This window comes from Capronia coronata (genome assembly GCF_000585585.1).
Source record: "Capronia coronata CBS 617.96 chromosome Unknown acBCG-supercont1.3, whole genome shotgun sequence".
Lineage (NCBI taxonomy): Eukaryota > Fungi > Ascomycota > Eurotiomycetes > Chaetothyriales > Herpotrichiellaceae > Capronia > Capronia coronata.
This window is the reverse complement of record NW_006912895.1, coordinates 1415534-1440296: the sequence shown is the minus strand read 5'-3', so window position 1 is coordinate 1440296 and position 24763 is coordinate 1415534. Positions and strand designations below refer to the sequence as shown.

General features: G+C 51.9%; 12 protein-coding genes across 12 annotated transcripts; 5 read left to right on the top strand and 7 right to left on the bottom strand.

The window, feature by feature from the left end:
• Positions 1 to 2434: 2434 nt before the first annotated feature.
• A1O1_03832 (uncharacterized protein) lies at positions 2435 to 3055 on the top strand (the record flags this gene model as incomplete). The annotated part of the gene is made up of 2 exons (XM_007724732.1): positions 2435 to 2611; positions 2735 to 3055. The coding sequence occupies 2 exons, from the start codon at positions 2435 to 2437 to the stop codon at positions 3053 to 3055; spliced, it is 498 nt and encodes a 165-aa protein (XP_007722922.1).
• A 182-nt stretch (positions 3056 to 3237) lies between these two features.
• On the bottom strand, positions 3238 to 3891 carry A1O1_03831 (uncharacterized protein; the record flags this gene model as incomplete). The annotated part of the gene is made up of 1 exon (XM_007724731.1): positions 3238 to 3891. One exon carries the CDS (start codon positions 3889 to 3891, stop codon positions 3238 to 3240), a length of 654 nt encoding a protein of 217 aa, XP_007722921.1.
• Positions 3892 to 4548: 657 nt separating this feature from the next.
• A1O1_03830 (uncharacterized protein) lies at positions 4549 to 6111 on the bottom strand (the record flags this gene model as incomplete). The annotated part of the gene is made up of 2 exons (XM_007724730.1): positions 4549 to 5076; positions 5143 to 6111. The coding sequence occupies 2 exons, from the start codon at positions 6109 to 6111 to the stop codon at positions 4549 to 4551; spliced, it is 1497 nt and encodes a 498-aa protein (XP_007722920.1).
• A 529-nt stretch (positions 6112 to 6640) lies between these two features.
• On the top strand, positions 6641 to 7429 carry A1O1_03829 (3-octaprenyl-4-hydroxybenzoate carboxy-lyase UbiX; the record flags this gene model as incomplete). Its single annotated transcript, XM_007724729.1, has 1 exon — positions 6641 to 7429. One exon carries the CDS (start codon positions 6641 to 6643, stop codon positions 7427 to 7429), a length of 789 nt encoding a protein of 262 aa, XP_007722919.1.
• Positions 7430 to 7605: 176 nt separating this feature from the next.
• Positions 7606 to 9898, bottom strand: A1O1_03828 (uncharacterized protein; the record flags this gene model as incomplete). Its single annotated transcript, XM_007724728.1, has 4 exons — positions 7606 to 8608; positions 8663 to 8894; positions 8955 to 9199; positions 9357 to 9898. 4 exons carry the CDS (start codon positions 9896 to 9898, stop codon positions 7606 to 7608), a joined length of 2022 nt encoding a protein of 673 aa, XP_007722918.1.
• Positions 9899 to 10647: 749 nt separating this feature from the next.
• A1O1_03827 (gluconate 5-dehydrogenase) lies at positions 10648 to 11589 on the top strand (the record flags this gene model as incomplete). Its single annotated transcript, XM_007724727.1, has 1 exon — positions 10648 to 11589. The coding sequence occupies one exon, from the start codon at positions 10648 to 10650 to the stop codon at positions 11587 to 11589; it is 942 nt and encodes a 313-aa protein (XP_007722917.1).
• A 981-nt stretch (positions 11590 to 12570) lies between these two features.
• A1O1_03826 (50S ribosomal protein L33) lies at positions 12571 to 12753 on the bottom strand (the record flags this gene model as incomplete). Its single annotated transcript, XM_007724726.1, has 1 exon — positions 12571 to 12753. One exon carries the CDS (start codon positions 12751 to 12753, stop codon positions 12571 to 12573), a length of 183 nt encoding a protein of 60 aa, XP_007722916.1.
• Positions 12754 to 14163: 1410 nt separating this feature from the next.
• On the bottom strand, positions 14164 to 15771 carry A1O1_03825 (uncharacterized protein; the record flags this gene model as incomplete). Its single annotated transcript, XM_007724725.1, has 2 exons — positions 14164 to 14181; positions 14239 to 15771. The coding sequence occupies 2 exons, from the start codon at positions 15769 to 15771 to the stop codon at positions 14164 to 14166; spliced, it is 1551 nt and encodes a 516-aa protein (XP_007722915.1).
• Positions 15772 to 17048: 1277 nt separating this feature from the next.
• A1O1_03824 (uncharacterized protein) lies at positions 17049 to 18243 on the bottom strand (the record flags this gene model as incomplete). Its single annotated transcript, XM_007724724.1, has 3 exons — positions 17049 to 17113; positions 17171 to 18085; positions 18138 to 18243. The coding sequence occupies 3 exons, from the start codon at positions 18241 to 18243 to the stop codon at positions 17049 to 17051; spliced, it is 1086 nt and encodes a 361-aa protein (XP_007722914.1).
• Positions 18244 to 19211: 968 nt separating this feature from the next.
• Positions 19212 to 20399, bottom strand: A1O1_03823 (2-oxoisovalerate dehydrogenase E1 component, alpha subunit; the record flags this gene model as incomplete). Its single annotated transcript, XM_007724723.1, has 1 exon — positions 19212 to 20399. The coding sequence occupies one exon, from the start codon at positions 20397 to 20399 to the stop codon at positions 19212 to 19214; it is 1188 nt and encodes a 395-aa protein (XP_007722913.1).
• A 525-nt stretch (positions 20400 to 20924) lies between these two features.
• Positions 20925 to 21882, top strand: A1O1_03822 (ubiquinone biosynthesis methyltransferase; the record flags this gene model as incomplete). The annotated part of the gene is made up of 2 exons (XM_007724722.1): positions 20925 to 21102; positions 21152 to 21882. 2 exons carry the CDS (start codon positions 20925 to 20927, stop codon positions 21880 to 21882), a joined length of 909 nt encoding a protein of 302 aa, XP_007722912.1.
• Positions 21883 to 23256: 1374 nt separating this feature from the next.
• A1O1_03821 (uncharacterized protein) lies at positions 23257 to 24096 on the top strand (the record flags this gene model as incomplete). The annotated part of the gene is made up of 1 exon (XM_007724721.1): positions 23257 to 24096. The coding sequence occupies one exon, from the start codon at positions 23257 to 23259 to the stop codon at positions 24094 to 24096; it is 840 nt and encodes a 279-aa protein (XP_007722911.1).
• Between the last annotated feature and the right edge of the window lie 667 nt (positions 24097 to 24763).

Here is a 24763-nt window from a genome sequence, read left to right as displayed (position 1 = left end):
TCTTTTGGCTCATCAGACCGATCATACAAAGGCAGTCTCACTGAAGGTTGAACCAGAGAGGTCTCCGGCTTGGAGTGTCTGGTGTCAATTTCGGCTTGTGTCTTTTTCGCAAGGTTGGATTTCGTTGTAAACGATCTGAGGCGAGGATACGCGACATCATGGTAGCCGGTGCTGCTCATCAATGATATTGGAAGCAGTCTGAACAGGTACGGCGTAGGGTCTTTTGTAAGACAAGAACTTGTCTTCATGGACGTGATAACAGTGGCTCAAAAATCGGTCAGATGGAGGTCGAGGACAGAGCTGTGGCCGACCAGAAGTATGACAAGGATGTCTTGCCTGGACTTCCAACAAGAGTAGGCTCTCATTGTATGAGCCAGATTCGATGACAACGTTCGATCTGCTGACTGTCTTGCGAAGCCGTAACCTGCAGTGTTGCCTCAGATGCTCCCGAGTGCCCAGACATTTTGGACCAGATTAATCTCTTGCCGGATCAAGAGAGCACTCCCAATGTGATTCTGCTCGCCACCTCGGGCTGTCGGTTCAGATAATCTTGGTCGAATAGCGGTCCGACATTTTGAACAATGGAAAGAGCCATTCGTATTGATCAAGGCAACGCGACTCATCGAGCTGGTGTAGAGTCAAAAGTAGCCGTAGCCGAATAATGAATAATGCGTACCCCAGGATGAATCCTGCAGTCTCCTAAGCTGCATCAATTGTGGTGCAAGATGTCGCGACAAAGATGCCGATACAGTCATCAACAAGAATGTTGTATAATGCAGTGCACAGCTGCCGAATTCGTTTTCTTCCTGGGTGGGGATGTCTCTCATCCTTCTCCGAAGCTTCGTTCCAGGTTGGGGAATCACTGCAGTCAGTGCTTGCGACCGCTCTGCGATCATATGGCGTCTGGACAAAGGCATGGCAGTCGTCCCTCCCAGCTCTGGTCTCCGTCGTCCATGGTGATTAAAGAGAATACCATACCACCAGCAAACAGGCTGATTTGATTTCATCAAAGAAGAAACATCTCTTGACCACTTGAAGTTGGTAATGCACTGTCTGATATGCTCCGAGGGATAGGACTGGACATTGTATTGACAGATCGGCAGGCACTCTGTTGTCAGCTCACACCCATGGTTGATGAAGAGTATCTAGAGGACAAGGATTTTTCAAGGAGGACAGAGGGGGTATATATAGCTTTAGTTCAGCATGTGAAGTACTGTCGGGGTGAAGATGGGGAGCTTTCACCCTTGGTGTTGTCGTTCTCTTCACACCCGAAGTGATGATGTTGTTGGTAGTTACTCACCACAGCTCAAAGAGAGAGCACTTCATATTTTGTCGGCCCAGTGACAGGTAGGCTGCACTATACGGAGAGAAGTCATTCAAAGTCATCAACAACGTGAAGTAATAGTGGTATGAATCGTGACATAGAGAGTAGAGACACTATAAAGAGGGATGGGGCATGTGCACACGCGACGCAGTCACGGTGTTGACAAAGGTTACTACGTACTAATAAGTTAGTAACTACCTTTCTAGTACTACTACTACTACTACTACTACTAGTACGTGAAGACAAATGAAGTATAAAGCGGCAAGTTATGATTACCTCACGCGCCCCTGCACTCCCTTTTAGTAATAATATTAGTAACTTATGGAGATAGTATAGACTACCGCTACCGCGCCATGTTGCTGCTATAAGATACTACCACAACGCATATCATATTATGGATAGACCATCTGCGGACTCGAAGTCATTGGATTCAAGGGGAAACGTTTGTGCGCTCCGTGTCCCTGGCGCCAAGTCAAAATCACACATGCACTCTGATGACGCTGATGGCGGCTGCAGCAATCATGCTCATCGCAGACTCCGAGTCTTCGGGGACATACTAGTACTAGTATTGCTCACCATGACGTTTTGAAAACTCTCTGACAAGTCCATCGAGGGCAATTCAATGTTGTAGCCACCACTGCACCACCCATTGCCACGCCATTCCGGCGCGGACATCATGATTGTCATAGCTTCATCAGGACTGGAACAGTTGTCCGAACAGTCAATCCCCGTACTAGTAGTCGTATGAGCCTCCCCTCCTTCGCGAAGTGGCTTGCTAACAGGACCAACCACCACTGCGGGAGTAGCCAAGTCATCACTGCATATAAGAACCGAGGACAAACACCACTTTCGGCACTGCACTGCACTGCATTTCGTCACAAGTACAGCGCGGGTCCCATTTGACCATACCTAGACTTTATTCTTAAGCCGGCTTCACCCTCTCCCATGTCTACCCAGACACTACATCACCGAGCTCATTGCATTTTACATTCGCAGACACGACAGCTTCGACCGAGTACGCGTCTCTTCGCCCGACCACTGCAAGCGTCTGCAGTGAGAGTGTCGTCCAAAGCATCCCTACTTGGCGTGCGGCAGTTCACCGTTTCCAAAATGAACAAGTTCACCCCTCCTTCGCTCGACCCGCCCAAGCATGAGATGGCCTATTTCCCACAGATGACCACTTCGCTACCAAGTGAGTCGGGCGACTTCCGCCGGGTCCTCTGGACGGGGTTGTACAGCCAGCTGGTTCTGATGACGGTACCGGTTGATGGTGAGATTGGTGACGAGGTATGTGGGTGACCGTACTCCCTGACCGAAAAAAGAAAACACCCACTTCCAAGGCGTTCGCCCGCCTACGGGGCTGCCACTTCTCTGGGTTTGCTGCTGACCAGTTTTTGTCGGCATGCGTAGAAGCACACTGTCGATCAGATCCTGACCTTCACATCCGGCCAAGGTAAAGCGACCATCGCAGGCATCGACCAGGATGTCAAGGCAGGCGACCTCATTATCGTCCCGGCTGGCACGCAGCATCAGTTCATCAACACCGGGCCCACGCCGCTCATCTTGTATACCGTCTACTCCCCAGCCGAACACAAGCCCACAAGCGTGCATAAGGACAAGGCGCAGGGCGACCGTGAAGAGGAGGAGGATATCGATGTTCCGCCGGAATGGAGCCAACGAAGCAAGGCAGAGAATGAGAAGCTGGGCCTTGTTGATCCTGAGGGACACTGAGGATCTCCGTCGGTTGAGGCTGGGATCCGGATCGCATCGCACACTAAGAGTGCCGCAAAGCCGTCACCGAGTTGGGCTGCGCACCGTATCTCGTACAGAAAGAATCCTGTAGACTTTGCATGGGGTTGTCATATGGGCTTTGTTTCTCTCAACCGAGCAAGACTTGTCTCCCAAAATTGTCTTCACCTCTTTTTCTTGCTTACAACCTTTGTAAACCCATCTTCGTCGACTTCAGGCTCAGTCTTCTGCCTAGGTCTGCCAGAATCGACAAGCGGCGGTGCTTCGTCCATATCGACGTCCGAGCGGCGGTCTGGTAGTCCATTCCATTCTTCCTCTTCCTCATCGTCTTCATCCCAATCGGTGTCCTCTGCCTCTTTGTCCTCGCCTCTGACGATCATCACGACTTCTTTGCCTCCTTTCTTCTGCTTCTCCTGCCACTTGACGTACATCTCTTGGAGCTCAGTCACATCGCCGCTCTTCAACTTCGGAAGGCCGCTCCAGATGTTCCGCGCCGTCTCTTCGGCGCTGCCGTCGTCCACCACCACCTCGAATTCATCCAGCATCACTTGTAGCAGAACTTCTTCTAGATCGGCCACATCTGCGAGCTGCGGAGGACTCGACGTCAAAAGGTCAGACACGGCGCCGGCGAACCAGTCGCGCTTGTCCTTCGAAATTTCCGCCGAGCCACCCCAGGCGTTCTGGATCGCGAGGGTCAAGGCCGGCCAAGACCACATGTGCAGCGACACGAGTAGGTCGATCTGTGAGGAAAGTTGGGTCGGGATCGGCTGGGGTGGTTGTGCGGCGCCTTGAGCGCCGAACCCAGTGACTTGGGCCATGTCGAGTCACGAGACTCTCTCTCTCTCTCTCACTGACACACACAAGGAGCGTGTGGTACGGTAACAGAGGAGAACGTCTGGACCAGTGTAAGGTAGTCTGTAGATGATTGTTTGCAGAAGTACGGTGGTGTACAGAAGACAGTGTTAAAAAAAAGTCAAGGCCGCCCCGCATCGGGCCACATTTCGCCGACTGGAGAATTATCGCGTCAGACGGAACAATCCACATCTCGATATGAGGAGACGACTAGAACCCCCTTAGCAAATTCCGTAGAACACCTTCGTCGGACACCAGGCAAGGTCATGCTTTCGCTAGTAGTCCTTTAGGAGTGTTGGTCAATTATCAGGAATCCACAAAGATAAGCAGAGTATGGATGCCAATAACACCCAGAAACAAAGTAAGATCATTTAGATCCCTGGGAAAATGCATATTGGGCTTGGTGTGCACGATATAAAGTGGCTTAGGTATGTGACTAGCTAATCATATGGCGGAAGTTTACATGTCGGCTTCGCATCCAAAATAACAACAGTCTTCACCATATGTCGCCAGCGAGGAGGTACTTAAGAATCCGGATGCAATGTCTCGAGCTTCTCACCAGCTCTTCCTCCAAAGTTGAGAGAGAGAGTTGCTAGCGTGCAGTGTGACATCTGACACGAATTCTAGAATCCGTACGCCTGCCACTTCCCCAGAACCTTCTCCTGTAAAGCCTCAGGGTACGAGTGCTTGAAATCGGCAAGCTCCCAATTACGGCCCTCAGTATACTCTACGGGGAGTAGAGCGTCTGACACGACCTTTCCACCTTTCACAGGCGATGCCGATCCATGCGACATGTACGGGATCAAGGGAAAGCCACGACATTCCTGGAAGAAGGTCTCATCAGTGTCGGGGCGGCACCTGGTGCTGAATGCAAAGATGACATCTTTGAAATTGTAAACGTCAAGGTCATCCCCGATGAGGACCAGGCGATGGATGGTGTATCCGACTTTGTGGTTGAAGACCAAGTCGCCGACGGTCTTCCTGAACTGAGCAGGAGTCCACTTTCCGCGTCGCAGGGCGACGGTGTCAACTTGAAGCGCCACCCAGGTCACCTGCGTCTCGAAAGGTGCGAAGGCTTCTTTGATCGGTAGGCCGTTTTCCTGGCAAAGTTGACGGATCTCGGCCGCTGCCAAAGTTCCTATCATCGTGTGCTGGATTCACACGGCGTTAGTGGGCTGACATCTGATGATAATATCTCGGCGGGGCTCAAAACTCACTGTTTCGTCGGTGATTCTCCCACAGTTCGACACTGGCATGATGGCATCGGTGCGATGCGTGATCTTGTTGACCGTGTACACGGGCCACGGGTGTGTGTCTCCTGGAAACACATATCCGTGCATTTCCCCGAAAGGTCCCTCCGGCGCAGTCTCGGTGATAGACAATGTCCCTTCGAAAACGATCTCCGAGGTGGCCGGAACGTACAGATCGTTCGTCTCGCATTTGACGACGTCCAGGGCTGTTCCGGTCATGGCGCCCACGTAGCCACCTTCAGAAACGCCATCGGGGAGCGGCATGCTGGACGCCATGATGGCCGCCGGTGGGACGCCAAAGCACAATGCCCAGGGCACATCCTTGCCTTCTTTCTTCCACATCTGGTGAATCTGCCAGATGTGTTGGGGCTCGATGACCAGACCGACGAGGTGGTTGCCGTCTTTCACCATCGCCCGTGCGATGGACCAGTTGGTCCATTTTCCATCCGGGGACTGCACAATGTGCATGCCATACGTCTGGATGTACTTGCCGCCGTCAGACTGGTGCAGAAATGGCGCCGGGAGTTTGGTCAAATCGAATTCGCCTGGGGACAAGATGTGCTCCTTGCATGGCCCAGTCTTGACAATTCGAGGGGGGATGGCCGACTTCGTTTTGGCAGATAAGACCTTGTCCACCACGTCTTTCATGCTTGCAGTCACCGGGAGCCCAAGGTGCCGAGCGATTCTACCATACGTCTGCTTCGGATCGCTCCGAAGCGAGGCTGGAGCACCGAGGATTCTCCAGAAGCCATTGACGTTGCCTTTGAGGTTGTTGAACAATGGTGCTTTGTCGTTGGTCTCGCAGACCCTCCTGATGATGGCACCAACTTCCAAGTTTGGATCAATCTCCTCGTTTATTTCGACCAGGTCATTGTCCTCCTTGAGGGCTTGCACAAATGTGCGGAACTCCAACGCAATCTGGTCTGGGCTGGGCATGGTTGTAGAAGTGTGCAATATCGATGTCTGAGATTCTGGCTTTCCAAGTTGACTCTCATGCAACAATGAGATCAGCACCATCTGAGTGACCGAGCTGCTTATATATGTATCAAGCGCGCATACCTCAACCCATCGTCACCAAAGGAAATACCTCAGCATATGAAACCGAACTTCCCGATTCGGCCTGCTCGGACCTAGCTGATTGGACAATCCACCATTGAGCCCGCCAAAAAAAGGAGACTGGCGAATTTCCGAGAACGCCGAGATTTGCGAGATTCCCGTAGCAGCCTTTGTCTGGAAGTGAGATTATGCCTCAAACGAGCAATGTTATATACGAGTACATTCCGTCGTTTGCTCCAAGGTCAGTTGCGACCTGTATCTTCAAGTGTTTACAAATCATTGACTTCCAAGATCTTTCATTGTCCCGCAGACGGATTCCCTCCCATTACTCTCAACAAGTATGATTGTTGTGTACTGTGTCACAGCCTCATTATGCGGTTATCTGATCGCGATGCTCGGCTCGTCCGTCATGAACAAATGGTTGCAGTTCCTACCCACAGTCTCACATGCGCAGAAACGTCCGGGGAGAGCACCTTCGTTAAATGAGGGTGCAAACGATTACTCCGAGAAGGAAGGCTCCCAAAGCAACAGCTCGAAAATAGACGAGCAAACAACGAATTCTGCTTCCGAAAGGACTGCTGAGGCAATTCCCGTCACTCCGCGACCTCGCAGGAAACGCGTCATTGTGGCGATGACCGGAGCCACAGGTGCAATCCTCGGCATCCGGCTGCTTGAACAACTGCGACAGCTCGACGTCGAGACACATCTGGTCATGAGCAAATGGGCCGAAGCGACCATCACGTACGAGACAGACTTCAAAATTCCGCAGGTGCGGGCGCTCGCCACCAAGGCGTACTCCAGCCAAGATGTCAGCGCCCCTATCTCGAGCGGATCCTTCCGTATCGACGGAATGTTCGTCGTCCCTTGCAGCATGAAGACGCTCAGCAGTATTGCCTCGGGGTACGGGGACGACCTTATCTCTCGCGCCTGTGACGTGACGCTCAAAGAAAGGCGGAGGCTGATCGTGGTGGCGCGGGAGACACCTTTGACTGGGATTCACCTGGAAAATATGCTAAGAGTGACGAATAACGGTGGCATTATCTTTCCCCCTGTTCCGGCTTTCTACATCAGGCCCAGCTCGGTCGATGACCTCGTCAACCAGAGCGTTGGCCGAATGCTGGACCTCATAGGGATCGATGCCGGCAACTTCGAGAGATGGGATGGTTTCAGAAAGCCCACCCATTCAAAACACATGTAGACCATTACAGCCTTTATAGCCTATTGTACGATTTTACGGTCGAAAGAAGGGAAAGTTGAAGAAAAAGTTCTTGATTCTTTCATCTGCGCATTGATCTCTGAAAAGGAGCCTCTGAATCCCGATGCTGGTCTCAGATGGTGCATGGCAACTGCTGCCTGACCGAGACTAGTCTCTCGTTACAAGCTGGCGTAATCGCCCCAAAGCACAGAGTCAAAAATATCATCGAGAACGAGGTCATTCCCGGGCTCGGAGGCAGGGAGATAGGCGGACAGATCGTTGAAAATTTCCGGGTCAAATGCATAGTTGTCATACCCCTGGTCTTGCGGAGAAATTCCAGAGGTAGAACCAGCCATGGGGCCAGGTAGATTAGTTTCTTGTCTTTCCAAATCCAAGTGTTGGCCAGATTTCAAGGAGGTCGGTACCACATTTGAAATATCATCAGCCGGACGGTATTCCTGTGTTGTTTCTGCGTTGCGACGCAAATCGATCTTTTTCAGGGCGCTTATAGCCCGAGAGTGAGGTCCCCAAAAATGACCTCCTTGCTCATCCTCCGCAGAATAGCGGGTCAGGGTCTCAAACAATCGTGAGTTCAGTCTTGCCACAGATGGCCTTCGCCTTGTTTGCCCGGTGATGGCGAGGACAAGTGCCGATGTCAGGCCGTTGTGGAGCATGGCCCATGATCGACTGGCAGCAATACTCACAGCATGGAGGTCTAGAAACGCCTCCAGAGAGCTGATGTATGACTCAATACATTGCGAGGCAAATACTTGCTTTTGATCTGCGGCAAGGTGCCCCCATCTGCGTGGGCTCAATGAAGGGCGTAATAGAGTCCCAATCGTAAAGGATGAATGCAGCTTGAAGCAGTGATGTTGCACTAGGTGTTGCAACGTGTCACATTTTTCTCGAACCCGTATATTCTCGCAAAGATTGGAGATAATATGTTGTGCTTCGTTCAAATCCGATAAGATGCCTTCCTGTGTTGGCGTCTGTGGCTCTATGGTGTGGTTGCGAGCACAAAGTTTTAGTAAGAGATGGCCGAGTGCGTACATGGCTTCTTCATATTTGAAGCTTTTGTTATCGGCACCAAGAATTGAAAGAGGAGCCACTGACTTGATGGCGGTGACGGGTGCTCTGTCGAAACAAGCAGACAGCAGTGAGTCCTGCCACACAATTGTCCACCTATTGAACATCAAGGTCAGAATCCTTTCGCAAGCAGAAACCGTCTTCACGTACCATAAACGACATTTGGAAAGTTGTAGGTTGCCAGATTGGGAAGAATTATCGGAGGCTCTGTGGAGGCCCAAAGCTTGAGCCTGGCGGCTCAACAGCCCAAGAAGTGTCCACGCCGCCTCCGTTAGTAGCTCATTTTGCAAGACATTGACAATGATTATAAGTGTTTGAATGCTCTGTAAGCTTGGTCTAATGAATCCTTGTGTCAGATTCAGAAACCACAGTGATGCTGAAACTGATAGAGTGGTCAGCGGAAGCCACGGAAGACATATTGTGACGACCGGGGTGGACGTACTGTATTGCCTGCAACATCGTCGCCGTTCGCTTGCAGGTTTCCCGGAAAATTGAGTCCCAGAGGCCAGAATTGCAAGTAACAAAGACCGCCAAGCAAGGTCCTTGACTAATCCTGGCTCTGCGCTCACAGGAGTCGCCAGAGGTGGCTCACTCTGTAAGAAACTGCACAGCTGCATCTCAAAATCATCGATGTATGTCAGATGTGGGTACAACGGATAGACTATGTGCCGGTAATCAGAGAAAATCCTAGAAGCTTGTCAGTCCAGGAAACCACATGGCCACTACGTTCAGCCTGCTCTCATCACGATGAGACTAGCTCCCTTCAAAGCAGCAGCCCATGTTGCTTCTGAGGATTGAACGCAGTGCCATAGACAGAGGAAACAGGAAAGGGTGCAGAACTAACGATAGGATCTCATCCCTTCCTGGAAGTATGTCAAACTGTCCCAATGTGGGCTGGCCACCTGACTGAGATTGCCAGTCCGGAAGGAGCTCCTGGGGTGACGCCTGCAATCCAAGCATGGGCAATACATCACTCCCCAAATCAGCGGTCCGAGGATCTGCTGCATGGCTTTCATCCTGTACTTGCTCTTGGACAAATGAAGGGATTGATTGTTCTCCGAGATAGACCCTGGCTTCTTCATCCTCGGTGGCCCCTTCAGATGCTAGTGTAGGGGAGGGTCGGTGTTTATCCTCGGATTCAATACTCTGAACATTTGATTTTGGTCTGGGTTTTGAGTCTGTCTCAGCGTGTCGGGGAGGCTCGTATAAGCAGAGATCTTCATGCGAACGCTCGATGCATTTTTTGCAAGGTCGTGAGTCGTCACATTTGACCTTCCGTTGACGACACGGGAAGCAGGGTCGTAATTTCCTGCCTTTACGTTTCTCCCTCAAAGTCTGTCGGATGGCTTGCGGCGACAAGTTCGGCTGGCAATCTTGGTTGCTCATGGCTCACAAACAGAGGCAATTCAGGTGAACTGTTGGGAAGATGGTTCACGAGAAAAGCGAGGAAACCCTTCGAGAAGGCGTAGTGAGACGCTGAGACGCCAGAGCCACCTGACTCAACGGTGTAACAATTGGATGTTATGGGCCACTGCACCTCCGGTCGGACGCCCAGACTTCTGCAGACTTCTGCGATCTCGCCATTGGTAGTACAGTCCCTGCCGGAATAGGTTCAGGTACAACTACCTACATAGAGAACAATCAGGATAACACCTTGGTAAATTGGTAAATTGGTAAATTGGTAAATTGGCAAAGAGATGGTGTAATTGGAAAAAGAATACCACTTCAAGTTGTTTGGTGGCAGGACGCGGAAGGTAAAATCACCGCGATCCATGCAGTGAGTGGCCTGGTACTCTATGTACGCTAGAGTCATGACAAGGGGCGACTCGAGCCCGCAGTGACAACTTGAACCTTGAACGTTCCCGTCGTCTTTGGCTTCGACATGGCCCGATCGACTCTTGAGCGTCGGCCAGCCTCCCACGTCCCCCGTTGCTCAAGGTTGTTCGGGTGCTGATCACATTCATTCCAAGTTCCACTTTTCTTCCGTTGATAAAAGACTGTCATGGCATCACCCCCGAGTGAGTCTTCCTGTAACAGGAGTAAACTCACCAGATAAAGACAAGGAAGGATAGAAGAGGACGCCGGCGGCACTTCTCAGACATAAAACCAACGTTGATCAGACCGCATCCACCACAATGGGCGACGCGACCTCTCTCCCAGCGGCTCCTATGGCCTCTGAGGACGAACGAGCAGCGCTCGCATCAAGAACAATTCCTACAATGAGTCTCTCTACAGCCGAGAATCCTCTCACGGCGCCGCTCCCGCCTGTATCATCGACATCCCCGGCCGAACGCGCCGCTGCTCGATTTCGCACGGAAGGAAGTGCCATCCTAACCGGCGGCGCAGGGACTTTGGCACTAGCATCAGCCCGCGCATTACTTGAACACGGCATCTCAGGTCTAACTCTCATGGATCTACCGTCTACCATTGAGAGTTCGAAATCCGAGATTGCCACTCTACGAGCCGAGTTCCCTCAAGTGGGCATCCACACAGTCCCTGTGGACGTCACTTCAGAGAGCGAGGTGGACGTCGCCTTCAACCAGGCCCGGGACCTGATGGGTAGCATCGACATCCTATGCTGTTTCGCCGGCATTGTCGGCTGTGTGCATTCTCTGTCCGCAACGGCGAACCAGTTCCGCAGAGTCGTCGACGTGAATTTGACCGGTTCGTTTCTCTGCGCCCAAGCCGCTGCAAGGCACATGGCCGAAGCGAAGAGCGGCGGCTCTATCCTGTTCACGGCCTCCATCTCCGCTCATTCGACAAACTACCCGCAACCGCAGGCTGCATACAATGTGAGCAAGGCGGGCGTGGCGCATCTGACACGCAACTTGGCTGCGGAATGGGCTGTCCATGGTATCCGTGTGAACTCTGTCTCGCCGGGATATATGGATACGGTGCTCAATGCGGGAGATAATCTGAAGCCTGTCCGCGATATTTGGGCGAGTCGGTGTCCGATGGGGCGAATGGGACATATTGAAGAGATCACAGGGCCGGTAGTGCTCTTGAGCAGTAAGAGGGCGGGGAGGTATATTACCGGAGCTGATTTGATGGTCGATGGCGGTGCATTGTGTTTCTAGAGCGTAGAATAGAACCAGACCTCGCGGTTTTCTAGATTGAACAAGAGCCCAAAAGCAGTTTGCGGCTTCAGAGAGAAGCACCCTTCCTGAAGAACACGATTAGAGGCCCATTAAACGGAAGATCCTCGGCCTGAGGATGCCTAGCATCAGCATCGGCCTGAAGCGGGATCCCGGGTCGGACTGCCTTTGGTTTCACGCAACGGCAGACCGTCACGAACCGATTGTGCGCAGTGATCCGGGCCCCGACCTCTTTGCTTCAGGCCCCGTTACCGATGATCTTTGGATGTCAAGTCAAAGAAGAGAACGTCCAGCTCCCTTCCACAGGAAAGATTAAATTGGATTCGTCCATCCGATAGACAATCATTCGCACGGTCCACTTCAACAGCACGTATATTTCAAATGAACATTTCAAGGCCTGCTGAATTCATAGGAATTGTAATCCATACAAATGGTACCCTGCTGTCCAACAGCTATATCTCAGACCATTCCCGCCATCTTATGTCGATAGCAACGTAGTATAAACTGACTCACGCTCTGGTAACTTTGCCAGCAGTCAAACAATCGAACCAGCTCACGCTCCGCTGGTTTGGTTTGACTTGGGCGGTGCACTTCCAGAATTCGGTAGTTCGATTGCCAGAGGCCGGAACACCAGTACGATATTGCGCATGATCCCGTGCTGGCGTATTGTCTCGTCCAACCAGAATATTCGTGTGGGCTGTCTCCTAGAGAATGGTTCTTGCGTCCAGTGCAGTTCAAGTCTCCTGCTCGCACTCCTCTTCTTTCTGCTCCCGGACGCGTGAATCTGGATGGTTTTCGACCATATATCCGTAGACTTGCGGGACGGCGGAATGCGACTCGTTCCCAAACCCATATTGGTGAATATGCATTCGCGCGCACCATCGAGTTACCGGGGGCTTCCTAACTTGTCGTGGGCTGTCCTTGGTGCGCTTTGCGCTGTTGTTCTTTTGTTCACCTGGAATTTTATTTTCCACCCCTCTTCTGTTCCAGGAACAAGACCTGTCTCTTGACGACGGGATCATACTTCATCATGCTCAAGGGTCGTGATGCGCGAGGGCGTACCAGCGTGCGGTAGTAGCCCGTCATTGCCATGCTGAGGAGCCGGACGGCGATGGTTCGTGATTTTGCTGCAACGAAGATAACCATGTTAGTTGGCTGTCAATCATTTTCCAAACAGAAAGAAATGAAATATAGATGAAAGTGAAGAGAAGCGGACTTTGAAGCAAGTTTCAGATGCATGTTCACGCTCGGGCTCAGTCGTGAATCTGGACGATATGGATGCGGGTTTTATAATGAGGACGTAGGTGAAGAGGTCTGTGTGATCGTCGACACTGGGTGTCTACTGCGCTGTCTTGTATGAGGTGTTCTGCGTACCTTTTTTCGCCATGGGAATGGTAGCCCAAGAAAGAAATGAAACGGACAGGATATCAAGCCAACTCAATCCTCCGAACGCTTGCAGGGCCACTCGCCTGACCGGATAGACTGAGCACCCAAAGCCGTGAGTATCTTTTCGCTTGTGCTCGATGCTTGATGGCAACTCGGCAGAATACAACTAGACTCGAGGCCGGGGGCCTTTGAAGAGAACGCGAAGGTTTGAGCTGGAGGTGTTAAGACCGACGTCGGTAGGGAGGGAACAGAAGCTGTGAGTGCTGGCCCAGGAAGTCCTTGCTGGGTGTACAGATGACAAGCAGGATAGCTGCAGCTTTTTAGCAACGATCAGCGAAGGAACTGGATTGTCGCAGTCCGCTCGTCGGAAGCCGAAGCTCTGCAGTGCAGTCGAGGAAAGGAGCTTGGCGCCAAGAATTGATATCGGGGTCATCGCAGCTGAGTCCGCTGTACTGGGTACGTGGTTACCCCCTTGCGATGCGTCCTTGAGGTAGATACTTTACTCAATTCTGATTTACATTTTGTACCTCTTACCTATTGTTATTGTAGTCTAACCCTTGACCATAAATCGAACGGGAATATCAACTCAAGAGGCACACAGCAACACGTCAAGCGCATGAGTCTTAAGGTAGTTACTGCTCCGTAGGGACGCCGTCGAGCCTGGTTCAGTACGACATACTACATGTAGTAATCAATCACCGTTGGGAGATGGCCATCCGGTTCAAGTTTCGGTCAACCCTATCGATCTCGGAGACATGATGAAGACGGAAGGAGGAAGGAAAATGATGCAGCCAGACATCAGGTGGTCGGGTCAGTCTGAACCAAGTGAACATATCGTTATTGATAAGCCTATGATAACGGTCCTCACCGACTCAACCGTAGGAAGGTAGGTACAAACCAGTGCTGCAGCCCCGACCCATGAAATCGGCTTGCTGACTCGACTAATTGCCGTCTGTGCCGTGCCCTGTAGCAGCCCGCACGCCAGTCAATCTGTTCCTCCTGGCCAACTGCCTATCGTTTTTTGTCTAATAAGCCTCAGGATGCACGCTATGCAGCAAGTCAGACGCCAATACAAAGATGGCTTCGAAGAGCGCGAACGATAGTGTACCCGTGCAAAACGCCAGGGTTGCCCACCCGGTGCGAAGGAGAAAGCGAGCTTGCTCAACGCAATCACTGCAGCAAGGGATCCTGGAATAAAGTCAGCAAAAAGTGGTCAGACACCACATCTGTTTGTTGGGGACTTACCCTGAAATGCTTCTGGAAATTGTTTTGCTTCTCCAACTTGGCTTGATAGCGGTTTTGAGCGCGTTGGGCTTGCGTTCGACCTCGGACCTCCTGGGACCGCACATCTTTGCGCTGTTGGCTGGTCGCACCGAGCATTCCAGCCTCGCTGCGTCTCATCAGACTATTTCGAGGCGGCGTCGCCGGAGGAACTTCCACGTCTTCCATCTCTGCATCCGAACTTCCCTCCTCGATCAATCTTTGAGCCCGTTCCATTCTCTGTGCTGCGCTGGGATATGAATGCAAGTTCTGTCTGTAATACTTCCGTAGACTGCGGTGGCCAGCCACACGACCACTGGGTAGATATATTTCGTGCTCGTCGTAGAAGACTGCGTGGTTGTGCTGATGCGCGTGAGAATGAAAGCCGTCAGTGTTTCGGTGTGGTCTAGGATCGGTGTTTGAATGGTGTCGGTTCATCGGCAGACGCTGGTATGATGATGTGCGGTCATCGTTCGGAACAGAGGCGAGGTCCTCGGTGTCAAGTGACGAAAATGATGAATCGGTCTCCCATCCATCTTCCGCCCCGCCCTCTATGTCACCATTCAGTTGAACACCGCCGTTTCGTGTCGGCTTGGATCTTTCGTCCGACTCGTCTGCGCCATCATCGGAATATGTGCTTGAAAAGTCGTAAAACTGGCCAACTTCGATCATCTCCTCTTCGGCTTCAAAGGCAATCTTGCAATGGCCTTTGTCTCGCATGTGAGTTTGCACGCCTTCGGCACTCCCTCGCAGTTTGTGGCAATACAGACACTCGAAGTTTTCATGAATTTTTGCTTGCATATATCTCAACAGACCCTCCGCATCGACTAGGTAATTCTGCTCCGGAATAAAAAGGCCATGGATTTTTGTCATGTGTGCGACGCTGAGTTTCACGCTAGGGGAGTCGTAGTTGCAGAAAAGACATCTTGACAAAGGCAAAGCGACCTCGACAGGCTTTTCGGGGGACATAGGATGATCTTCTCGTGGTTCTACATCTGGCGGAGGTGCAGACGGTCTTCGCGGAATCGCAGGGTATTCTTGGATCGACGCCTCCTTCATTCCGGCAACCACCTGGTCGAATTCGGCTTCGGCTTCTGGATCTCGTGATTGTAAACCTGCACCGGTCTCAACACCAGACGCTGTCGAGCCGACCGTTGAGTGTGCGTCCCCTCTTGAGCTTCTGTTGCCCGCCGATTCTTTTGCTCTGTGCGATTTGCTAGCAAGATGGTTCTGATACGCATTTTCGCTATAGTACGTCTTCTGGCAAGTCGAACATGATTTGGCAAAGGCTGCCTGAGCGGCGGCGGCTTTGTTTGTTGCTTGTGCGGCAAGGACCTTCTCGTTGTAGTCTTCTGAGGATACTGCAGGTAGTTCGGCCAGTCTTCGTTTCAAATTGTATCTATGCCAATCACTTCGCATATGAGCCCGTTGGGCATCGCTGTTGCGGAAGGCGACTGCGCAAGAATTGCAGGTGTAAGGATGAGTCTGCGCGATGTCATCGGAAGCAACGGTCGCCATGGTGAGGTCTCTCAGTAGGAGACGGTGTAGAGAGACGGAGGATGGAGAGTGAGAAGGGGAACAAAGGAGAGGAACGAGCAGTCGTAGTCGGTGATTTTGGTGGGCACAACTGCACAACTCTGGGAGTGGGATGGACAGTGTTTGAAGGTGCGGGTGTGGCGCTATTCACGGGTAACGAAGGCCGGAGCACACACTTTTTGCGAAGGCTTAAAGGCTTAAAGGCTCGCAAAGTGACAGAGCGTACTAAGTAGGTACGTAGTGGTAGTACTTTACTAGTAGGTAGTGACGTTGAATCGTCTGTCGACTTTTTCAAGCTCCACCAAGCTGCCAGGCGGCCAATCTGTGCAAGGATCAAGCCTGGGATGATCAGCAGGGTCCGAATCTCGTATCGGATCGGATTCAGGGCCTAGTCCTAATAATAAGTTCCAATAGGAGGCATTCAGTTTACAAGTCCTTTCTTCTGGGCTCACAATGAAAATGCTTGATCTGCTACCATGGCCTTCAAATGAAGTAGTAAAACACAATTCCATTCAACGGAGCTCAACAGACAGAAATGGTCGGAACAGGCGCATGTGCAACGCTTTATTAAGTGTAAGAAATTGTCATTCCGAGACTAGGTATACAAAGGCCTCTCACTCTATTGGGGTATCACGGTCATCAATAATCATTATCGGCTTGTCACAGCCTCGTCCCCAGACTCAACCTGAGCCTCTGCCATTTAAATGCCACTCAACGCCACCCGTTCCGCCTGAAAACAATGCTGACAAATGCTATCGGTCGAATCGGGTCAAATAAAGAGCAGCCCGACCACTATTCCCAGAGTAACCCCCAAAAGGCTGAAGCCGCGGTCCCCGTTCGCACGATTCACCGCTGGCGGTGTTCCCCCTGATGCAGAAGGCAACTGGCTTTGCACTCTGCTAGGGCTGCTCGAAATCCTCAGAGTTGTGCTCTGTCCGGAGAACAACACAGTATTAGTGCTTCTGGTCAAGGTGGTTGATGTACCTGAGGCTGAACCCTGTGAAGTTAATGGAGTCGTCAGGGTTGGACTTGCATATCCCCCGGTTGAGTTCGTATGTGAGATCAGTGTCATGTTGGCAGATCCGCCACCTGCAGAACCAATGGACGTTGCGGACTGCGTAATTGATGGTGAAACAAGAGACGCTGCAGACTGTGTGCTGGTGATGGGGAAGCCTTGGCTATCATAGCTTCCTGAAGTCGCTGCCGGGCTAATCGTGACAAGCGTTGGAGAGCCTCGGCCATCGTAAGAGGTGACCACATCAAGAGAAGTCGAGTCCGAGAGCGACGATGACACTTGCGCAGATGACAAGAAAGGGGGTTGGGACTGTGAAAAAGTTAGTCAAGGACAAGACATGACTGAGCTGGAGCAGAGAGAACTGACTTGTCAGCTCAGAGATTGAGGCGCTTACCACAGTAGAAGCCGTGGCACTCGCCGTTCCCGACCATGGCCAACCTGTTCGAGTTGCAGTAACGGACTCGGTGTTGTCATCGTTGCCAAAGGCCAGTGGAGCGCTGCTGGAGACGTGCGAGGTCACTGCCGGTGCTTGGACAGACGACACAGGTGTACCGTTACCATTCGAATTGATGTGACCGCCATCGGATACGATCGACTCCCATGTGCCACTTGTACCCGAGTACGAATACTGGGATCCGGTCGAGTAGTCGGTGGCGTGGACCGATTTGACGTACATGGTGAAGGGGCCAGCTGAATAGTCCGTCACACCGCCGGCCCACTCAATCGTACCTTGAGCGTTGGAGGGGTCTCCCCCAGCCCAAGCACCTAGCTTGACATACATCGGGGTCTGAGGATACTGGCCGGATGCTGCTTGATCCTGGGTCAAGACTCGCACAGTGGTTCCATCAATCGACCATACAATCTGATCAGCGGTCCAGTCAATGCTGTATGTGCGGAAAACATCGTGGTTGTTTTCTGCGCCGTGGAAACCTCCTCGATTGTAGCCGGTCACCGTGATCCCTTTTCCAAAGTAATTGCTCTGAGCTTGGGTATCGTCACCACCCAACCATTCCCAGTCGATTTCATCCAAGCAGTCTGACTGGAGAGTAGCCGCGCTGACAATGCCGGTGCCGGGAGCAGCCTTTACCACGTAATCGACATGGCCGAACATTATGTACCACTTGGAGGAGATGGAGGGAGAGTCGCCCGGCTTAGCGACAGTGAACGCTGCGCCGTTGGAGTCGTAGGTTGGAGCACCGTATGCTGAAAAATCACTTGAAGGACCAGATGTAAAATCAACGGCCACACTTTTGCTCAAAGCAGGGTCCGCCGGACAACCACCTAGGGAAGGTCAGTGAACTATACATCGTAAGTCATGGGCGCAGAGGCTTACTTTGGAGTAGTGGGTTGCATGTTGAGTAAGTCTGTGCCGTAGCCGTACCCAGGAGTGATGAGAGGATCACTACTTTCAATAGTGATTCTGCGAAGAGGGAATACATGTTTGATACAGGACGAAAGGCTTCAAACTCCGGAAAATGCAGGACTGCGGACGGCAAGAATCGATGATAAATACCAGCTGGCAGAAGACCAATTGTGCATCAACCGCAATAACACAACGACCGAGACTGATATTGACGAGTTCGACGAGCAGGTATGGAGGAGTGATGCAACAGACAACTCGAGCGTCACGGCTGAAAAGTACATGTAGTCGTGGTGAGTACGGTACGGAGGAGGCTGGTAAACAAACGCAACGTCAGCGCATGGGCACAAAGCCATGGATCGCAAGATCCCAAAATGAACGAGCAAGGAATAGTTTAGGTGATGAAACAGGGGCTATTGGTGATGAAGACCAGGAGATCACCCTCTTCAAACAAAGTCTTTCAATTCTAGAAGGATATTGGATGAAATGCCGGAGGCTGGACGTCAGTTGTGAGTTGGACTCAGTACAGAGCTGGAAGTCACTGACTTGATCTGGGTGGCTGGTACGGCGCTAGGAGCACTAAGCCACAGCTGCTGATCCATTCAGAGCGATCCAGAGCCCTGCAGTGGCTCTGGATCCATGCAGTGGCTGGGCAACAGTCTAGCCCTAGTACTAGTAGGTACTAGTAGTAGAAGTTATGGCTGTTTGTGGCTGTGGCTACTATGGCTACTGTGGCTGTTACTAGTTGACGATCAGTCAGTCAACTGTCCGCTTTCGAACTACACCTCTCGTGTCTTCAGCGTCTTCATTCAAACAACTGCCAGACGGGCTCTGTCTATAAGGCCCTTACACATGTTACTGTCTCAAAGAGCTAGTGCTGTGGCATTCCCGCAGTGGCAGCTGAATTCAACCATGGAGTAGGTCCACTAGTGTAGGGATCCAATGGGAGCATTTGGTCTCATATTAGTACATCAGGTCTCCTTGCCTGATTCAGGCTTCTGCTTGATATGCAAAGGAACGTCATGGCACAGTACGGCCATCTGCATCTCATTCCAAGCTCTTTACGCCGCCCTCAAATTGGGACACGTCGTACTCGTTCGGGTACTTCTCAATCAGCTCCTTCAACTGCCTCATGTGTGCACGAGCTTCAGGCGTAATATCTTCATAAACGTCTTCGAAGAGAGACCGCAGAGGCGGCTTCTTGACCTTCTCGGCGGCAGAGAACTCTCGGAGAACTTCTTTTCGGATGGATGCTCTGGCTTCCTTCTCCTTGTCGTCGTCCCAGATTCCTTTCTTCTCCATCCACTTCCGTAGACGTGTAATAGGATTATCTCTTCGTTTCCATTCTTCCACCTCCCGTTTAGCTCGATAGGCAAAGCTGTCATCGCTGGTGCTATGGTGACTGACTCGATAGCTCATGGCTTCAACGAGGATGGGCTTGCAGTCTCCCTCCAGAGCTCGTCTCTTTGCCTCTTGCATGACCGCACGAACAGCAAAGATGTCGTTTCCATCTACTCGGATGGTATCAATACCATACCCCAAGCCGCGACTGGCAATCCCGTCGCCTTTGTACTGTTCAATACTTGCCGTGGAAATGGCAAAGCCATTGTTGCGACATACGAACACAATTGGACACGACTTTGTTGCCGCCATGTTCAATGCCGCATGGAAGTCTCCCTCACTTGCGGCCCCTTCGCCGAAATAGCAGGCCACGATCCTGGGTGGCACGTTAGGATTGATCAACCGTTGCATCTTCAAGGCGTATGCAGCTCCAGACGCTTGGGGAATTTGCGTCGCCAGAGGGCTTGAAATGGTGTGCACATTGAGCTTGCCACTGCCGTAATGCACCGGCATGTTGCGTCCCTTGCCGTAGTCGTCTCTATTTGCGAAAAGCTGGCTCATCATTTGCTTCAAAGTAAATCCTCGTTGCACCAGAACACCTTGCTCCCGATATTGTAGAAAACACACATCATCCAGGGATAAGGCGGACGCGGATCCCACAGCAATCCCTTCCTCGCCTGCAGATACCATGTAGAAGCTGGTCCGACCCTGCCGTTGAGCATCAAACATGATCAGATCCATAATGCTGACGGTCAGCATGTTTCGGTACCACTGAATGATTTCTGCGTCAGGAATTGATTCAACGTCTCTCGTTTGATCCACGACATTTCCATCGGCATCCATAATCCTGTACGTAGGCATAGCATTCTCCTCGGCTGGATTCTGAAACTTCATCGTAGCGGTGAATCTACTTTTCAGTGCGCCTGGGAAGTGAACGCTAACGGGGTTGATATCAGCATCAAAAGACCTTTGACAAGATCAGTGGAACTCACGAGTCTGATCCAGCCTTTTGTGCAGGTCCAGAGGCCCAAATATCGCTTGCCCATCGTATCCCAGTCCTCCGTAACGGCACCCCGGGTGTATATCTGCATGTTGCTACCAACGGCCTGAACGCCCTTCGACTGTTCATAATGGGAGCAAAAGAAGCAGTCTAGCCTTGAAACCAGCGGGCTTCACAAAACATGCATTCTAATGAAGGAATGAGAGATGAGGGAAGGCAGAGAGGCGCGAGTTAAGAGCAGTACTAGTATCCCTTCTACAGGAGGCGCGGTTATCCTCGGCCACAATGAAGCCGGGATCTTCAAGAGCTAAACTCTTTAGGGACATCGCCGTGGAGGTGCAAAATGTCCATCGGCGCCGCATTGTTCGACATCGTGCAGTGGGCGACGAGTGTTGCTCTTCAGTTCGTCCGTGACAACTATGCTTCGATCGCTAGTATGGCGTCCGTTGGCCTTGCGCCATTGCAAGGGCGCCACGAAAACCGCACAGAAAGCATTTACAACGAGCACCTTGAGACCACAGCAACTACCTGGCGAAGATGAGCAGACCACGCATTTTGGGTTCTCGACGGTCCCAGCTGCACAAAAGGAGGCCAAGGGTAAACATGGATGTCTCTGCCTGTCCTTCAGAAGCTAACAAAGCTATAGTTGGCGCGGTGTTTTCATCAGTAGCCTCATCCTATGATACCATGAACGATTTGATGTCCCTAGGGATTCACCGGCTTTGGAAGGACTATTTCGTCCGCAGTCTGAACCCGGGCAGCCGTAATAGTGAAAAAGGCTGGAATATCCTAGATGTGGCCGGAGGCACTGGGGACATCGCTTTCGGGATGCTCGACCACGCCACGAATGTCAACTTGGATCTGAAAACGAAAGTCACCATCGCCGACATCAACCCGGACATGCTGGCAGAGGGCCGGAGGAGGGCGCTCGAAACGCCGTATGGAAACTCCAAAAGACTTTCATTCATGCAAGCCAATGCAGAGTCCATGCCCTCGATCGAGTCGAACTCTCTTGACCTCTATACCGTGGCATTCGGCATCCGCAACTTTACGAACAAAGACGCAGCCATTCGCGAGGCATTTCGCGTTCTGAAGCCCGGTGGCGTGTTTGCCTGCCTCGAATTTAGCCATGTTGACAGTGCCTTGTTCAACGCAGTTTACAAAAGGTGGAGCTTCGGTGCCATTCCGTTGATCGGCCAGCTTGTTACAGGAGATCGAGACAGCTATCAGTACCTCGTTGAAAGCATTGAACGATTTCCAACGCAGGAAGAGTTCAAAGCAATGATTGAAGATGCCGGATTCGTCACTCCAGGAGCAGGATACGAGAACCTTACCGGTGGCATCGCCAGCATTCATCGAGGTATTAAGCCCATATAGACTAATCCGCATCCAGCATGGCGGCTACCGAAGGTGGCCGTACAATGATCACTTCAAGTTTCAGTTCTGCCAGCGTGGAGGCGGCCAGTGATTGCAGTGTCGGCGCCCGAAATATCCAGAGCGGCATCACTCAACAGGTATACGGCAGCGCCGGTTGAGCCGTTGCAGTTTCCAGACCTTTTCGAGAGAGGTGCACTGTGCATCAGTCTCACCAGATGTGGGTGTTGGTTCCGGCAAGGATGTGTTCATGTCCGTCTCTGCAATCTGGCGAAATTCTGTTACACCGGATACCCTGGGGTGCTAATCAACACTCAGGGCTGCGCTGAGCATTTCGACACCACTACCGAATGCGTTATATGCCGCAAGGTGGTGGACGGCAATGGCGCAGTGCCCACAGACTGAAGCGTTCGGGACAAGGCTCCCATGGGTGCCGTGAGGTTCATTTGCACGGCCAATTTAGCAGCCATAAAATGTACCAGTAACTTGTACAATACTATCCCCAACCTCACATCAGAATCTTTCATTCCGAGTTTGCTCCACGAATGGGCAGTTCAGCACGATATCCGCCGCCGTGAAAGTCCATATCATGGTCAGCAAAATCCCAAGAAAAGTGAGCATCGCCCTACCAGCCAACGGGAAATCCAAGCTCTTCAACAGGCTGTCCAAGGGCCTGGGTCAAGAAGTGCTCGTCAGTCACATCGGCTTAATCGTATCGGGTCTTGACATCTGACTACATCTCCAGACTGCCACAGTCTTTGACTGGTGGGTCGAGGACATCGAGAACAGTGACGTCTTCTCCCATACGCCGGGTGACCTGCGATGCTTCAGGATTCTTATGAACCCCAGAGCATGCCTCGGCGTAACAGTGCTACCAGCCCCAACTCCACACCCACTACGCGGAGTCGTGGACACCCACCTCAGCTGTCATCATTTGGCCCCCAGAGCCCATCACCAATGCGACCATCGTCCGTTGCACTACGTACCCCCATATCGTGCCCGGCTAACGACTCGGGAGAGTCTATTCTTGGAGGACTATACGGTAGGAGGCTCCCTACGAACCGAGACCACTTTCTTCGTTGGATTTCAATCTCTGCTCACAACGATTTACTAACCATTCCACCGAGAGAGAGAATCCTCATTGGAGTCAGCAATTACGGCCGAGCAGCTTCCGGGAGCAAAGTGGCTCGTAACATCTCATCCAAAGATCCCGATGAACGACAGCTGTCTCGTGACTGCATGGTTTCCTTGCTTGGTACAGACATTTCAAATCCACGGGTTTGAGAGCGAGGTGTCCAAGGACGATTTGACTGGATAAAACCCTAATATCATCATCCTCCTCCTCCTCCTCCTCCTCCTCCTCCTCCTCATCAAACTATGGGCTGTGGATGTTCCAGTCTAAAGGGCGAAGATGTGGCCAGCGTGAACAATGCGCCGGTCGACCCGGCACTCGAGCCCGCGAAGAGGGTGAACACCAATTTTTCCACCATCGACTACGAACAAGATTCGCACGACAGGCGGATGACAGAGTATGCGCCTCACGAAACATTAAAACCAAAAAATAGCCACGACTCAACAGCAGGGCGACATAAGTCACCTCTGGAACCAGGACCTGCGGATGGAGACGGACTTCTACCTGCAGACTCAGCCGCGAGCGACAGCAACACCGTTGTCAATGCTACAAATGGCGATCAGCAAGGCCGGCCCGGGGGCTCTCCTCATGAGGCGACAAGGGCCCATGCGGATGGCGACCTCACATTGAAGCCATACCAGACGTTCGACGGCGGTGACTGGGACACGGGCGCGACCAGGCCCGCACAAACACGCCCACGTGTTGTCGATGATAAGCAGCCCACTACTCAGGATCCTACATCCTCGCTTGCGAAAGATGAGTTCGCAATGTCCAATGATCCTGCGGACCCGTCGAATCAGGAATCTAAGCATCAGGGCCACGGAAAGCATCACTCCAATAACGGCGATGCCGCGGAGCAGCGCAAGAAGTCCTGGCTGGGCCAAAAATATGCCTCGTTCCAGCAGGCCAAGCAGGGCCCCGGTGTCCAGCTCTCGGACGAGGAGCTAAAGAAGTACACTGGCAAAGATGGTGCCGAGCTCCAGGAATGGGCAAGGAACCGTCCTGGTGTCGCTGGTAACCAAAGTGCCGGTAGGATCGGAACGGATTGGGCGATGGCGGGTAGTGCATCGTATGCTGCTGGTTAGGTATCTCGATGATCGCGAGTCAACTTGTGCCACTGCTTCTAGATGCCAGGAAGCTTTCCTGGATGCAATGTTCCTTCCAGGGCGATAAGGGACCAGAAAACAACGTTGACGGAGATACTGGTCACTCTCAGTTTGCGTATCATGCGGAACCGCTATCTCCTGAGTCCATCGCTGGTTTATATGTCACCGCATTTCTTATCAGCATGTATGTAAGAGATTGATTCAATTCTCGCAAGGATGACTCGTGCATTGAAAGCAAACGAGTTGCGGCCGGAATAAATGAGCCGCACGAAGGATGTATTCCATAGTCACCCTGGAACCACGGCTCGGCTTCTGCGTTATCCAACGTCTTGATACAGCGGTACAGCCCAACCTCTGTCTAGTCGCATATGGGCTGTTTTTCCATCCATTCGAGACGTCTCGGGTCTCGATCCTCGCATAATTTCCATCTCGTGAACCTTCTCTTGTCTATTTTCGAGACGCGATTCAAGCACAGTTCGCCTCTCCTTTCATATCTTCCAAGCGCCAAACGAGGCTGCGCAGGGCGCAAACCAAGATAATATCCCACAACTCCGACCACTGTCAAACTGACCTTGCTTCAGGGACAAGGCAGTCTCGAAGTGGTTTACAAGTCCGCCAGAACAGAAGCGTCATGGTGTCACTCGTA